Source organism: Anas platyrhynchos, chromosome 4 (genome assembly GCF_047663525.1).
Source record: "Anas platyrhynchos isolate ZD024472 breed Pekin duck chromosome 4, IASCAAS_PekinDuck_T2T, whole genome shotgun sequence".
In the NCBI taxonomy this organism is placed as follows: domain Eukaryota; kingdom Metazoa; phylum Chordata; class Aves; order Anseriformes; family Anatidae; genus Anas; species Anas platyrhynchos.
In genome coordinates this window covers 24,629,006-24,643,186 of record NC_092590.1, presented here as the reverse complement: position 1 = coordinate 24,643,186, position 14,181 = coordinate 24,629,006, and the positions used below count along the sequence as shown (strand labels likewise).

The following is a 14,181-nucleotide window of genomic DNA, read 5'->3' as shown; positions in this document are numbered from 1 at the left end:
CTGCTCTTTTCTTTCTTCCCTGTCCCCAGTGGTGTCCTCACTGGAGGTTCCTCAGGTCCTCCTTACATTTCCACAGGCCAGCATAAAGATATTTTCAGCTGTATTCTGTAACAGTATGCCCTGCCATGGGCACGGCACCTCGTGTACTTCATTTCCCTTACAGTGACTGGAGAGAGGTATGGGTTTTGAAGCCTCGCTACTGCCAAATTGTTTGAAATTAACTCTGTTAGGAGAAAGGGGGGGGGGGGGGGGGGGGGGGGGGCGTTGAATGCCAAACAGCCTGTTCTGATGGTAAAGCCTGATGTAAGATAATTTTGTTCTCCAAACAGGAATGAAAAAAAATGTGCTGTGTTCTCCACTTGGGGATTGTTGGACCTTTGCTGCTGCTTGTGGCTTGTTGTGTGCTGCTTCTGTGTCAGGTTCTCCATATCACTTCTTTTAGTTTTAAAAGTCCCTAGGTTTCTTTGGTTTTATCTCTGAACAAAAGTGGACTATTTCAAGAAAGAATCGTTCAATGATATTCTTGAAATTTCAAACAATTCATCTATTAAATTGATCGAGAAGGAATTATACTTGCATAAATCAGGAGGCCATTTACATAGGTTGTTGAATGAGGAGAAGGAGCGGGAAAATCATGCCTAAAAGATGGGTCAGGAAGGAGGCGATGGCATAAAGGATGAATTTCAAGTTTAAAAGAGTGGAAAAAAGTATTTAGGCCTTCTTAATTGTTGCTGAATAATGAATTATGCAGTGCTAACTCTCAGAGTTGATTATTTTGCTCTGCAGTAAATAAGGCATGATGCTTCTCTTCTGAAGTTTTGTTTGTTCTTTTCCTCTGTTCAGGTTTTCCTCTTAGGGTTTGCTCTCTTCCTAGGCTTGCTGCATCACTTCTCATCCCCAGTGTTGCCACTCTGAATTATTCCTTCTCCCTCCGCTCTCTATCCCGAGTTCAGCTCGCTGTTCATTTTTTTCATTATGCTGCAGCATTTCTGCTCTCCTTCACCTCTCCATCTTTTCATCGCATATTCTCACCCTCATTTTCAGTACCGGAGCACACCACATCATTTCACTCTTTCAGTCTTGGTGTTCTCTTTCTCACTTACCTCTCTCAGCCCTTCAAGAAAAAAACAAAAATCTTACCCAAATCCCCCAAATTAGACATCTCCTCTTAAGATCTGAATGCATGACAGCTCCTGCAAACCATTCCTCCCAGGGAGGAACAGAAATTGCCAGTGTTAGCCCATCTTGAGTTCCTCTGGAGAAGTTGTTCCAGTGCCCTAGCCCTCCCTGCTTGCAAGTTATCCCTTTCTGTAGGGCCTGCTTGGCAGCTAAATAGCCAGCACAGCCCCAGACCCTATGTGTGCATGGTCCAACTGTGGCATTCTTCAGTTCTTGCTCCTGGAGGTTCACAGCCCTGCTGTGGGAGGGCCTCCAGCAAGCCCATACAGCTGCAGCTCCATCTCAGATGCTGCTGCACAGTCCTGGGCTTTGTACCTTCAAAGGAAAATATCATCCAGGGGAGTGCTCCCATCATGATGGGGAGTGCAGCATCGCACTCAAAGGAGAGGCATGAGGTGTTCTTCCCCTTACTATTTTTTTTCTTTTTCTCCCCTCAGGGGTTTCAATTGTAAGCACTGGCAGCAAAATTGTTGCACAAACGTCAGCCTCTGTGACTAAGCAGGACCCTGTAGATCTTTTATCTTCTTGCTAATTTTCTTAACTGTCATTGCAACGAATTTTTCTAATGAACATCAAGTACATTTATTTGTTGTTTATTCTGCCTCTGATCAAGCTGAGATTTTCAGATGGACTGTGCAAAGTAATCTTTATTAACATTATGTCCTGTAGTGATGGCAGATATGAATGCTCTGCTCTCCTGACTAATGCAGAAAAATGCTTTAAGAATATGCACTATTTTTTATTGGTGTTCTTTTTTCTTCCTTTTTTCTCTTTCTTTTTTTTCTTTTTTTCCTTCCCCTTTCTATTTTTAATCTAATCCTAAAAAGTAGGGTTAGGCAGTGGCTCAAGGAGGCTTTTTCAAATTTTAGTTTGTGAACTGCCTGTCTGGCAGGCCATCTGTTTCCCACTCCCCCTTAAGAATGCTGACTTTGGACGCTTTTCTGGGCTGGAAGACAGACTTTTAATATTAAGAAGTGAGTTTCTAGATATGATGACCTGAAATATCCATGTATTAAGAGTCATCAGTTTGACTAATGGCACACCATGGCTACAGATCATCCTAAGCACCTCTTCAAAGTGTCATTTTTCCAGCTCAGTTGATTTCTGACATATCTCACTTTATCAGCCATTGAAGTGGAAATTTCATCACTCTTTTATGCCTTTTGAGTTTTTCTTAGTATTTGTTTGTAATAGGTTTTATGGGTGATTAGTTGTGTGAATTGTGAGTATCTTTTGTGGACAAGAAACTTTCTTAATTTCTGCTTGATTGTTGCATATTACACTTAGTCTTTTTAATCTTCTTGTTACTGCAGCCAAATTGGCTTTGTTCTTTTGCTATTAAAAGGCATGCGAGTATTATAACCAGTGCAAATTGTAATTAATGTAATATTTACATTAACAAACAAGTACAATTAAAAGGAAATTCCAATTAAAATAATTCAGTAGACCTACTTAGACATTATTTGTAGCACTTGTTTTCATTGCTGACAATAGGAGCCAGCTTGACTCCCAACCTGTACAATCCTCTTCTCTTATTTCAAACAGAAATGTGAGCCTGCTCCTTCCCAATGCAGCCCTGCTATGCTTTCCCTGCCCGTGCTGATGTAGTGGTGCATCACAAAAAGCCTGTTCCTGACCAAAGCAAGCACAGTCCAGCCTATGCTTGTATGAAGGGATCGATGCGGAAGGATCAATGTCACCTAATTCATAAGAATAGTAATAAGTAATAAAAATAATAGTAATCCAGTAATAATGCAGGCTTTTGAATGCAACCATGAAAGCTGGTGTTAGAAATGCTTAAATTGTGAGATTTAGGTCTTTGGAGGGAAGATTGTGTTAAAAGTGTAAGTTTCTTCTACAACTCGGTTCTCCTGCCTTGGGGATGGAAGGGAGAGTTCTGCTCTCAGCGGTGGGTGCCTTTTGTTAGTGCTGCTTTCTGCCTGTGAGACCGAGTTCATACACTGGGCTTATAACCATATCTCATGCTCATTACTGTGCTTCTGTAACAAAGAAATCTACACATTTTACCCTCTCATTTTTAAAACCTTTTCTATTCCAGCACTGTATATGTTAAAATAATACTTTAGTTATTCTCAGAACCAATTCTATTTTTGCTTTTTATGTTTTGAGCTGTCTAAAATGGCTATGCACATTGAAAGGGAATATAATATATGCTGTAGCAGATCCATAAATCAACACAAGCAGTAGTATAGTCTTTTCCATACAAATACTACTTGTTTTGTTAACAAGCATCTTTTTCATACCTTTTTATTATTTTGTGTCTGCATAGCTTTTGGATATTAAAGGACATATAAAATATTGAGGTATGTTTAGGCTTCTTCATCAGTTACATTACTGTTTTAACCAGCTTCTATTCTGGAAGAAGATCCTGAGAGATGGGTAGGGAGCACTGTGTGCATTGGGAGAATTGCCATCCTCTTGCCGAACTGTAATAACCCTTTTGGGGAACTCAGATTGAATTAAATGCAGTAATTTACCATAAAAGTTTAAAAGGCCTGCAGGCATGCTAAAGTTGTAGCTGGATGTTTTAGATAACACTCTGTAGTATGACCCTAAATCCTCATTTACATCTTGGCAATTAAAATATATACTACTTTTTATGTCTGCTGTACTTTTCCTATATTGCAGCAAAGGGCTTCATTGGTAAGGTATTGTTGTTTGGTTGTGAGAAGTTAAGCAATTGTTTGTTTTCACTACAGTGACTGTATTAAGAGTAACCGAAATGCTGTCTTGGAGATTTTTAAGTAAAATGTAAAACTACTACTTTTGCATCAGCCAGCTTTGGCTGTGCCTGAGACTTCTGTTCAGTCATCGGAGCCCCACTGTAGCTTCAAGAGTTGTGCATGAGAGAGCCTCCTGCTCTGGTTTGGTTTGCATGCTCAGGCTGTCTACAACACTTCGAATAAAAGAACTGTGATCTTACAACAAGTTGATTGTTTTAATCACTATTTGTACATTCCTTATCTGACTTTGTAATTAAATATTGTGTGCAAGTATTTGCCCACAAGGGAATGAGTTCTGTGGTCCCAATGACCTAGTCATGTACCGGAGATGCTGCTTTGATTTTCCTGCTTCCCTTCTAAATTAATTTTAGAAGAAATAAGTAAGTATTAATTAAAAAGCAGGCATCTGCTGTTTATGGTTTTGAATGGTTTTTAAAATTTGGAATGACAGTAGGAATGTTTGGTCTGATTGGGGCTGCAATCAGCTAAGCTATGTACACAAATGGAATGGACATGAATATATAGGAGCTGACATCTCAGTCTGCTGATTAACATCCTCTCTCCTGTTTAATCCAAACAGCAGCCTGTAACACTGGTCAGATCACCAAAAAGGTCACAGGAGATCCCAATAGTCAGTGACACATCTGAGCACCCTCAGTTCTTCATACATAGAAAAGCATCGGGCAAAAACACTTGGAAGAGTGGCATACATCAGTCAGTTAACTTTCAATTGTCTTCAGTATATGCAGACCATTTCAAGTTAGCATTGTAATGCAATGTGTAACAGCATTTAGCATGGCTGTTTTGACATCCTCTTGTGAGTGGGTGAGTTAGTGGTTCAATAGCTTTGTAAATATTGCTCTATGAAAATTCTGTCTTTCATTTAATTTGAGCAAAGCTATTTGGTGGACCATAAATATTGACATATGGGCAAAGATTACTTGCAGATGAAGGCAAGTGTTTTTGTAACATGTCACAAAATAAATTTAATTTTATTTGGTTTAAAATTTTAATCTGATTTGTCAAAAAAACTATTCATGCATCAAATTAGTTGCTGCGTTCCCTTGTGTTTGTATTGTACTCATTACCAATATTTCGTCTGAGCTTCTTCTAAGGCATAGTGAAAGAAAGCTAGACAGTACATTAGGGTAACTCTCACTGGGATGCAGCTTTTATGATACAGAAAACAGAGGAGAAGAAAAAATGAAATGTGTTGAAATTTGCCTACCAGTAGTTTCAGTTAAATCTAAAGATTTGAGTAAGTTGGGTTTTTTTGGTTGTTTGTTTTTTTTTTGTGTGTGTGTGTGTTTTTTGTTTGTTTGTTTGTTTTTTTCAACTATAGTGATCTTTATAAGAAAGCTGCTAAGCAGATGCCACTACTGACAGGATTTTTTTTTGTGTGAAATCTTTTTAACATTAATTTAATATGTTGGTCAAATTTGTGGGGGGAGGAAGGGGTGTGTGTTGAAAACTGGGGGCTTGGAAGGGGATTCATGGAGGGAGAAATAAGTCCCACACAGTCTTGAGACTGTTGCAGTATTTAGTACTGCAGTGGGATGTTTTGTTCAAGACTTAAGGTTCAGATCTTGTGAAGCTATCTGCAAATCTTCCCTTGTTTGACTTGTCATAACTAGACTAATAAGTAATTGTTAATGCCAATATGGTTCTGTATTCAGCAAATACGTTTGTGTTCTCTCTTTCTGTGTCTTGATTGTGGTACAGGACATTTATTTGTAGACTTAACTTTAAAGTAGCTTTTATTCTGTCTCCTTATCTCCAATGTGTACGTTAATTCACTGATGAGAAAAACCGGAAGGCATGAGCCTAAGGATGTTAAATATTTCCTAAAGCTTGCTGAGAGATACTAATAGTTTCTCAGAAGTTAAAAGTTACCAAAGGTAAACAGGTGTTTTGTATATTGTCAGGTTCAAGAAGATCAGGCTCTTAAATCTGACCGTTTTGTTTTTTGTTTTGTTTTTCAAAATGCCCGCAAGAAATCCACTACCCTTCGTTGTTCATTGTGGCACAATGCTCACAAAGTGTCTCAATAATCTGGTGCCATTAAACAGCTTGTGTTTTTTTTAACCTTTTCGTTCTTTGCCTGGAGAGGCAATAGATAACCCAGAAAACTGCCTTTTGATGTTTTATTGAATTCATTGACTTCTGTGGGAAGCAGATCAGTAGTTCCTCATGCTACAGCATAGATTAAATCTTTGAGGATTTTAGCTTGGTATAGTAACAAAGAATTGTGTAAAGAGTGGTGTTTTTTTGTTTGTTTGATGCTTTTTTTTTTTTTAATGTGAACTACATAAGCCTGGAAACTTGAAAAAAATCACAATTACTTAATCTTTGATGAAGCATTGTGCACGACATTTTTCCCATGGACCAATTTAGACACATTAGGAATTACTGTGCCGTTATAGTCTTGAAACATGTAGATGAGAGGGGAGATAAGCTTCCACCTGAAATCTTTACACTGAAGAATACCTGTGATTTTTAAAATCACAGTTCAGCTTAACGCTAATAAACCAAAAGCTCACAAAATTCTTAGAAAATTGTTTTTACATGAACAGAACTTGCATTTATGAGTCAGTGAAGTATTTTAAAATCTGGGTGTTCCATATACAGTAAATAGGTAGGCTACACAGACATGCAGGTATCCAAGTAATCATAGCTTAAGTAAAGTATTACACTACTTCGGTTTTCCTGCCAACATACCGATATTTTGGATTCTTTTACCGCTTGAAGAACATTTGTAAACGTAATAAATATCAAAGAGAATTTGCTCAAATGGGAGGCTTCATAGCTTTGTCTTTTAGTCTAACTTGAGATTCAGACAGGTCAAGAAACGTGAGAGCTTTCCAGAGAATTTCAAAACAGATAGGATGATAAAAGACCTGCCATTCAGTAACTTGAATTACAGTTCAGTGTTAAATTAAATACTCTCTCAAAATCATTTCAGGAATGACAACTAATTAGTTGGATATTAAATGTTTAAAGTGAAGCGGGTGAAGAGCTCTAAAGCAACCTTGTTTTTGCTGAACAAGGTGCCAATGGAGTTGGGTATTGCTTTGTGATATGTGCTGCAAACTGTCATTTTAATTCTACATCACTTGACTGATAAAACTTTGCAAAATAATAATTTGTGGTATTTAAGTATGTTAAATCGAGGGGAGCACCAGGGAGAGAGTTCTTGAGCCAAAACAGAGAGCCCTAATGTATGATGTGTTGAACAAGAAATATCAAAGTCATATAAAGTCAAGAAATATAAAGTCATCTGAACTGTTCTTCCTTTAGACATTTTGTCAGCTGTTCAAATATATGAATTATATTCTTGATTTTAATTTAGCTCTTCTCTTTAAAAACAACAGCAAAATTTCCAAACTGTTTCTTACTCTGTCAGAACTGTACATGTTCCTGTGAAGCGTGCAGGACCCGTGAGATGAAACTGAGAAGTCTTGTTTTGAAAACTAATTGGAATGAAACATTAAAGAAAAATAAATAGCAATAGGATTCTTACTGTAATGTTCCTCAAAAACATGATGGAAGGAAACATTGCTCGTGACTGTCATTTTCAAATCAAATATGTACTTGCTTTCCAGCAGAAGTTATATAGAACATGCTACCTGAGAGAAGCCTTCCTGCATATCACTGCAATGTTTTGTACCATGCTCAGAAATTGTGTGCATGTTTTTGATGAGAACAGTTCCAAAAGAATAGAATTGACAAGAAAAATTGTAGAAGTCTGTATATCAGAACCAGACGGTAAAACCAGAAGTTTCTGACAAGCAGGAGAAAAAAGCACATATATCTTTCCCATTAGAGCATGCACCTTTCTCTGAAAAAGTGAAACCGACATATTTGCAGGTATAAAGACTTCAAGCACGTAACATGTTCTTTAAGTGGGAAAGCTGAGTTCCCCCCCTCCTCTGAGTTTTCGGTCTGATTTTGGTCTTCTCATCTTTCCTATAAAAATAGGAGTACGCCATGACTTGCATTGCTTTTAACAGGAATTTCTTGGCGAGTTTTTTGTCAGGATAGCTCATATGTGAAACTGTTAGAAGTCTTGCAGACATGACAGGACCACGTTTCGCCTGTGGTCAATCAGGCTTTGCTTTCTGTATCAGGTAGCTAGGCAGCAACCAGAGCAGTTAGAGAACATTGTAACACGTAGTCTGTCTTTCTGAATTTATTTTAGGTGGATGTGAGCTGAATGTAGAGAAGAATTCCTAGCAAGTTGGGCCGATGAGCGCACGGAAGGAATGAAGTATGGATGTGAAAGAACGTAGGCCTTATTGCTCCCTGACGAAGAGCAGGCGGGACAAGGAGCGGCGCTACACAAATTCTTCCACAGAAAATGAGGAGTGCAGAGTGCCTACGCAGAAGTCGTACAGCTCCAGTGAAACCCTGAAAGCTTTTGATCATGATTCCTCTAGGTTGCTGTACGGAAACCGGGTAAAAGACATGGTCCACAGAGAAGCAGATGAGTATTCCAGACAAGGTAGGCAAGACGTTTTTCTCTGAACAGAGTATATAATTCATTAGTAACACAGCATTCCTGCTGTGGGAAGAGTATGTTGTTATACCCGTTTTAACAGTTTTAGTAATACTCTACAGACACACTGCACTTCATTTGTATCCCCCTAAATATTTTACAAAGATGGGAAAGCATTACGCACCGTCTTTGATATACATAATATATGATGCACAGGAAAGTTACGTAAACAGTCCGCGTTGGTCAATGGCTCAGTGACAGCATGGCGATTTCAAGTGTGAAGTACTCAGGCCTTACAGTTTAAAAACTAGACCCCCAGCATAAATTAATCTGATTAATGGATTGTCCAAAAGATTGCCACTCCAATATCCCTAAACTGTAAATAACTTCAAAATTAATCAAATAAATGAATAGAGCTGTTCCAAGAACACAAGGCACTATGAACAGGATTGCTGAAAAATACAGTGTGTGTGGATGAGTAAACAAATAATATAATAACTCAGTAATGGAGCATTGTAGAACAAGTAAATTAGTCAGGTGAATTAGTTAGAAGGTGTTTGGTTTATTTGTGTGGGGTTTTTTGTTTCTTTGTGTGGTGTTCTTTTGTTTGTTTGCTTGTTTTTAGTGGATGTTCATGGTATCTAAACCAGATGCTAACTGGTTGGTGTCTTTCACCATTAAATGTTTGAGTCCAGGACAGTAGAGAGATGAGAGAATTAAATACCCTTGGAGATATCCAAAACCCAACTAGATATGGCCCCGAGCAGTTTGCTGTAGTTGACAGTACCTGAGCAGAGGGTTTGAACTAGATGGTCTCAAGAGGTCCCTTCTGATTCTATGAGGTTGCACTTATCTCCAGTTAGGGTCAAGCACTCATGCATCACTTTCAGATGCAATTGTAATCTCTTTAATTTGCATTTCTACACTTCCAAAACAAAAATACTTAATATAAGGAGGGGGGGAAAAAAAACAAAAACAAAAACACACTGGAATGTGTGGAGTACTGCATCCCAGCCATCTAAAAGAATAAAGATAGGCCAGGAGCTGTTTGAAATGAAACCTCAGTTTTCTGTGTAAAGCTACACTCTCTTTTTTTGTGGAAACAAAAATAGAGTTAGGGGTAGATAAAGAAAGCTTTCTCCTGGTGAGAAAGACTTTAGTTTTAATTTTAGGAATGTTTAAAAATATTTTCCTATTGGTGGTTTTTCTTTGTTCCAAGTAGAATAACTTTACATTAGAATTAGAGCTGTGCAGATGGTGTTGACTTTTTTCCCTACAAATGTTTGCAAAGGAAATAAAAATATTTCTCTTAGGCTCATGTAACTGAGGATTGCTGCTACTGTAGCCTGTCTGCTTTCTGCTGTGTATTTTTGGTTTCTGTGATGTGTTGAAACTTCAGGTCATCACTACTTTCAAGTTTAAGTCATTAGTCACCTTGATCCTGTTACTTTACTAAGGAAAAATCAAGAGGAATGAAGTTTTCTAAGGCCCATACTATAGACGCTTTCAGAGTAATAGTGACAAAATTATATCAAAATAGACACTGTTTATTTAATGTTCCCTAACTACGAATTCACAAACTGTTCCCTGAATAGAGTGCTGTTCTCTTTAAACAGAAATAACGAAATGGAAGAAATTAAGTAATCTGGCATCCCGCATATGATGAAGCACAGGGGCTTGTGGTTATTTTTCCTCTCCATTTTCTTCAGAAAAGTACATAATACTTATTGCCCAATATGCAATAAGTGACACATCTGTAGGTCTGGGATGTGTAGTGTCATCTTCATCTTTCAGTGGTCTCGGTACTGTCATCTGTCTCCATTTGATTTTTCTCATTGTCCTTTCAATTTTTCTTGTATGGCTTATTGGCTTCCTCTGATGTTTGCTGTTTTAGCACCTTCAGGGACTACTTGCAGGTTTGATAGGGTCAGTTTAGAAAGGGCTTGTTTTGCAGTCTTAGGTACAGTGTTCCTTTGATTCATCTTTGACTGAGAGAATTTACTGCTTCTGGCATTGGAAGCATTTGGTGGAAAAGGTGTTCAAGGTCATTTTAAAGGTTTTTAAATAATATATAAAACATGCTTCCCTTTATTTTTTTGCTTCTGTCTAGAAATAGAGCGCAGATATGTAGCTGCTTTGAGAGTCTGCATTATAGTCTGCTAATCCAACAGGAAATAAATCTATAAGTTAAAAACAAAAAAAAAAAAAAAAAATCAAGTGTTGATAAATGCCTTTAATTGGGAAATAATTTAAAAAAAAAATTCATGACCACTGCTTCATTTCTTTTTTCCAGATTGTGCACAATCTTATTAAATTTCCAGTGTCCAGTGGAAAGCTACTAGAATAGTTACATGAATTTCTTGAGTCTCTCAAATCAGACACTATTTAAAAATGCCAGTGAGTTATTTCAGCAGCTATTGTGGGGTAAAGCCCTTCAAAGCTTTTTGTTAATGTATCAGAAATCTACCACCTCTTCTTCCTGATTTGTCTCACTGCACGTCTTTGGTATTCCTACTTCCAAAATCCATGGTATAATTCTAAAGGGGATACTGCTGTAGGAAATAGGTGTGCCCCATTTAGTGGTAGCGTTATCCCGGGAAATCTTTTCTTACGGAGGGGAAGTTCCCCAGTCATCAGCAGCTCCTCTCACAGAATCTTTCCTTGTCCACTGAATCTCTCTTGCTTGAGATTAATTGCATAAATTGAGGTAACAGCCTAAAAGTAGATTTTTCCTTTTATTTCTAAAAACAGCATGTAAAATAAATATTAAAATTACATGAAAAAAAAAAAAAAAAACAACATGAAATTATTATTCAACTATGATTATCTTTTTATTTTTGAAACCCAATTGACAAGATTGGAAGATCCATCTTTTTGAAAGAGCCTTGATCTACACAACATACTTGGAGTTAACTTCAGGGAGAGAGAAGACCTGCTGTGGTCTCCTCTACCTTTTTCTCAAGCTCCTGTGTGTGTCGCAAGACTGGTTTTCTTTTTAAACTCTTCAGGAAAGGATTATTTAGCCTATTGTTTTTAGAACTTCTGATTTATTTGTTTTCACTTTGTTGTTAATCCCCACATAAGATGAAAAAAACTGGTAAATGTGTGAGTAATTAAACTTTGTACCCAGACGTGTAAATAAAGACCTTGAGTTTTTTAATGAAAAGTATTTTTCAGCTAGATACTCGATTTTACATTGCATGTTTGAGAAGATACCTAATCTCATCCTTGACAGTGGATATAGCACCATGAGAGACTGTTTACTTTCCAAAGTGTGATGATATGATTGCTTGCTGTTTGTGTTAGAGAGGAAGACGATACCTATTTACTTATGCTTCCAAGTATCCAACTATAATGAGCAGTCTAATTTAAATATACAACTTCTCTAATTGAATTCAGCAGCCTAAATGCTTATGCTTTGGAATATGCCCAAGTATCTTACTGAATTCAGGATTAAAGCTGAATGTATGAAGTTAAATTTCTCTGCTCAGAGAGACATCCCTGTGTTTACAAAATGAAATTGCTGTGTGAAGTGATAAAAATGTACATAGGAGAGTGCTAGGCAAAAATATCTGAAAGTGTTGCATGACTATGGATTAGGAGGGAAGGATTGTAGAACTACAGATAGTAAATCGTATTTTTTTAAATTGCATTTGGAAAAAATAATTGGAATTATTAATATAATAATTTGCAAACAATTTGAAGCTGGTCGTGAATCAAACCAGCAGGACTCACAGGAACTGAAAAGCTTTTTATGTGGATGCATTGTGTTAGCAAGAAAAATACTGGCATGCAAAAACTTGTCTTTATTTATACAGATACATTTTGAAAGGGAGAGCAATATGCAGTACTTGTTAAGTAACCATCATTGTATTTCAAAGATTTTTGTTGTTGCAAGACAGTACAATGATCTTACAATGTAATCCATGTATCAAGTCAGTGAGATTTTGTGTGGGAATGGGAGGCTAACCATGAGCACAGGTGGCAGGATACACTGTAGCTTTGTGCGTGCTCATATTTTCATACAAAATAGTTACAGCACTGTTTGTGAACTGCATGAAGTGAAGTGCTGAGCTGCAGGACACCTTTTGCTAATAGAAGAGGCGATGAGGTGGTGCAGGTTTTGTTAAATTTTTACTTTTTGAAAGCTTGATGTTATCTGTAGTTTAGCCTGGAGGTAGTTAGTTGGTCTTTATACCTGGCAGCGAGAATGAGTTCACTGTGTTTATCATTCAGCACAATTGGTTGTCAGCAAAGCCTCAATGTGAATTTCTTTTCATGCTGTCCCTTTCAGTTTTGTAGGAGAAGGTATATGCATCTTTTTGTGTCTTCACTCTTCTGAAATACTTGGGAGTCTAATAACTCCATGGAGCTGCAAAAAGAGGGGCTGAACTTAACAAAGAAGCAAAGAAAAAGAATTTCTTTCCTTTACAATATGCTGGATCACTGAGAGGAGGCTGCCAAAAAACAAAGCCAAGCAGAGTACATTACACTGCGCTGATGAACTGTAGCTACTGTTTAGATGTCCCTCCCATGATGATTTGATTTTGGTGCTCGAAAGACCTTACCATTAAGCAAAAGAAGGACCTGCAGTAGTGCTATATATGCTAGGACAATTTTATTTTATTATTTAAGATGTTAAACACTGTCAGGGATTCATGTTTTAAGACTTCAGAAACATGAGGCATGAATTGCAACTCCTAGCTTTACGTAATAGGACTCCAAAGTTTATTGCTTTTAAATATTAGCTACTTAAAATGACTTATTTGGATAGCAAAATAATTAATCTTTTTAGTCACTATAAATGTCAACTCTAGGATTAAGGGATCTAAATGGTCGTGGCTTTAAACCTGAAGCTCACGTACTTCAGACTTGCCTGTGTGAGGCATTGGGAGGGCAGGTGAGAACACTGCTGACCTACCAGTACCTGCGCCTTATTGACGAGCTGATTTTGGCTATTGAGCAGGCAAGGGCTTCTTGCTAGAACTGAATCAGCCTGCCCTGCAGATTGTTTACAGGAGGGTATGAAATGATGCGCAAGTGACTTTGTGATCTCCTGATGAACAAATTAATCACCATTCAGTGACATTGCAAATGCCGTCTCCAGGAGTCTGAGGCAGCCCTTGGCAGTGCAGTTTTATGTGTTTTATGTGGAGAGCTGCAGTGCAGAATGGGTCCTTACTGGGCTTCTGGCAGATACTTTCTTGTTATGCTAAAACACAGCCGCCTGCAGTATCTGCCTGTTTTGAATGGCTACCTTTTGTAAGAAGCATAGTGCCACTGTGTTCTGGGTAATTTTGTGGCCTTGAGCTAAGCACGTAACCTCCTGCCACAGGTTTTCTGCTTTTTTTTTTTTTTCTTCTCTGTAATACAGGAATAACACTTACCACCTCGCAGGCGTGTTGGGAAGATTAATTAGTTTATGTTTGCAAAATTCTTTGAAGATGGAAAGCGCTGTAAGTGCTAAGTAATGTTATCATCTTACATTGCTATACTAGTTACTTCTTAAAGCAACAATAAGAAGTTAATTGGTTTTCAGGTTCCAGGTGATAAGGATCTGTTGACTTTTAAAGTTATTCTATTAGCTACAGAGTGGTACTAAGAAAAACATTTCACTTTCATTTGGTTAGGAGTATATTTAGCTCATGCTCAGTGATACAAACGCTTTCTCTAAGGTATTCATCTAGTGGAAATTGGCCCCTTGTGGGTCATGGTCCGCAGATGAGCTATGGATCTGGAGACAAAGGGCAATTGTGATTCTCC

The 14,181-nt window shown here is 37.7% G+C and overlaps 1 protein-coding gene across 27 annotated transcripts in view; it reads left to right on the top strand.

Annotated features, from left to right (window-relative positions):
- The window catches only part of TENM3 (teneurin transmembrane protein 3), a 1,327,252-nt gene that overhangs the window by 1,000,660 nt on the left and 312,411 nt on the right, over positions 1-14,181 (top strand). For all 27 annotated transcript variants that reach the window (XM_072037263.1, XM_072037264.1, XM_072037262.1 and 24 more), the window contains one exon: positions 8,122-8,424. In XM_072037263.1, the coding sequence (XP_071893364.1) occupies positions 8,193-8,424 (232 nt within the window). In that variant the 5' untranslated portion in view covers positions 8,122-8,192. The remainder of the gene's footprint in view (positions 1-8,121; positions 8,425-14,181) is intronic.